This window comes from Engraulis encrasicolus, chromosome 21 (assembly GCF_034702125.1).
Source record: "Engraulis encrasicolus isolate BLACKSEA-1 chromosome 21, IST_EnEncr_1.0, whole genome shotgun sequence".
NCBI lineage: Eukaryota > Metazoa > Chordata > Actinopteri > Clupeiformes > Engraulidae > Engraulis > Engraulis encrasicolus.
The window spans coordinates 21,536,755-21,539,254 of record NC_085877.1 but is presented as its reverse complement, the minus strand read 5'-3'; the positions used below and the strand labels follow the sequence as shown (position 1 = coordinate 21,539,254).

Sequence of the window (2,500 nt, the reverse complement as noted above, 5' to 3'; positions counted from 1 at the left end):
GAGGATAAACTGAGCAAGATGGAGAGAGCTATATGTGGATTAAGCGTGTTCAGAGAGTGTCGACCGTGCATGCATGAGTGAGAAGGGGGGGGCATGTGTGTGAGTGTGTGTGGGGGGGCATTGTGTGTGTGTGTGTGTGTGTGTGTGTGTGTGTGTGTGTGTGTGTGTGTGTGTGTGTGTGTGTGTGTGTGTGTGTGTGTGTGTGTGTGTGTGTGTGCGTGCGTGTGTGTGGGGGGGGGCATATTGTGTGTGTGTGTGTGTGTGTGTGTGTGTGTGTGTGTGTGTGGGGGGGCACATTGTGTGTGTGTGTGTGAGAGAGAGAGAGATGGACAGTGTGTGTGTGTGTGTGTGTGTGTGTGTGTGTGTGTGTGTGTGTGTGTGTGTGTGTGTGTGTGTGTGTGTGTGTGTGTGTGTGTGTGTGTGTGTGTGTGTGTGTGTGTGTGTGTGTGTGTGTGTGTGCCTAAGTGTGTGTGTTTGTGTGGGCATGCGGACAGCCACGTGCCGCTGTATGCGAGTGAGTGTGAGGAGGCGGAGGAGGAGGAGGAGGAAGAGGAGAAGATTCATTCCACTCACTGAACACTGAACAGGAAGGGCAGTGTAGCGTAGCGTAGTGAGCGATGCATATTTTTGAACACGGCAACCTTGGCTCTCAGGTCCGGCCTAAACAAACACTGCATACTGTACACCTGTGATCAGGGGAGCCGACAGGGGGGTCTGTTGTCTCGGGCCCACTGAAAGGCAGGGCCCAGAATTAGTTCCTCATTATATCGCATGTATTGACGGAAGGGCCCTTTCTTACCATTTTGTCCCCGGCCCGGCCAAAGCTGTCAGTGGCCCTGTCTGTGATGATTGTATTTGTATGCCTCATTCATCCAGGTCATTTTAATCCAAGTAGCTTACCTGGAAGCAACTGGAATGCTTCTTAGAAGACTCAGGTGCTGGTTACATGTATACGGGTATTTTGAAATGTGGATATTAGTTTAGCCATTTACGAATAAAGACGACATGTGGATAAGAAATAAAAAAACCTCATTGTGACAGGTGCATTTTAGCCCCCATGAACAGGATCATTTTAAAACCAGAGTTTTGAAATGCGCGTTCTAAAATGCCATGTAATTGTAAACGACGGGCCAAAACCAATGTTTTTTCAAAAATATCCATATAAAGTACAGGTAAACAGCTTCTAGTCCAGTTTCTATTTGTGCCCTACGCTTTTGCATGTTGACTCGTGCATACAACACCCTCTCACAGCGTAGGTTTAGGGACGGTTTTGGGCTGGACGCAATTTCGCAACAATTTCGCAATTTCCCTTGCTTGTTTCACTGTGCTTGGCTAAATTACAGCTGCAGAAATGTTTACTGACAGGTTAGGGTGGTCACGTGACTTATGTGCTTTTCCGCGGTGTTCAGGACCACGACTTTAATTGCAAAAGAGTCTCAGGCGTGATATAAATAGGCCTTTACATGATCACAGTCTGACCTGGGACCTGCATCTGATAACCATTATCTGTAGCCACCTGAGCGCTCTAAACCCCTTTGTGTCTCTGATGAAGACGTATGTCGAAACCTTAGTCTTACTGCATTGAAAAAATAAATAACAAAAAATAGACTATATCTGTGTGGCACCAGAATATTTTTCCTTTGTACTTGTACTACATCTCCTTTGTTTTATCCCTTTGTGTCTTCTCAGTGATAATATTGTACTGCAGTAAGTGTAAAAATTGCCTTTTCCTTACTCTGTCTCTCTCTCTGCAGGCACAACGGCTCGCTGGCTAACGGGGATAAGGGTCGGCGCCGCAGTCGCCTGGCGCTGTACAAGCGGCCCAAGGCCAATGGCGTCAAGCCGGACGTCATCCACAACGTCTCCACGCCACTGGTGTCCAAGGTGCATATTACGGTGCTTTGCAGTTGTTACGTTACTGGCATTGTTACATTATCAAAGCTTTTTTTAGTGTAAGGCCAGTGTGATGGAGTGACCATCACTAGGGTTGTGGGTGTGTTCTGACTCTCACACCAATGAACCTGGCTCTTTGGTGTAGCAGTCAGAGCCCCAGTTTACTACCCCAGAAGATTTGAGTTTGAGTCCCGGCTGGGCAACTCTACACCCCTTCGCTATAGACAGTAACGTAATAACCTGCCCATAACGTAATGAGTTATTACGTTATGGGTAGGGAAGTGTTATTACGCTATGGGCAAGTTATTACGTACGGCGCCATCTTGGAACGTTGCACATTCTGCAGTTTTCTGAAAGTGTGAACAATGATGGTAAATGGTAAATGGACTGCATTTATATAGCACATTTCCACTCCTTCTAGCACTCAACGCGTTTTACATTGCATGCCTCACATTCACCTATTCACACACCGGTGGCATTACTGGCCATGCAAGGTACCACCCTGCCACCAGGAGCAACTTTATCTTGCTGAAGGACACATCAACAGGATCAGGCAGAGTTAGGCTCGAACCTGCGATCTTCGGGTTGCTGAATGACTCCTCTACCA

General features: G+C 47.3%; 1 protein-coding gene across 1 annotated transcript in view; it reads left to right on the top strand.

Annotated features, from left to right (window-relative positions):
- peli3 (pellino E3 ubiquitin protein ligase family member 3) overlaps nt 1–2,500 on the top strand; it is a 63,962-nt gene that overhangs the window by 22,390 nt on the left and 39,072 nt on the right. Inside the window, exon 3 of the mRNA XM_063186373.1 lies at nt 1,755–1,884. Coding sequence (XP_063042443.1) covers nt 1,755–1,884 — 130 coding nt within the window. The remainder of the gene's footprint in view (nt 1–1,754; nt 1,885–2,500) is intronic.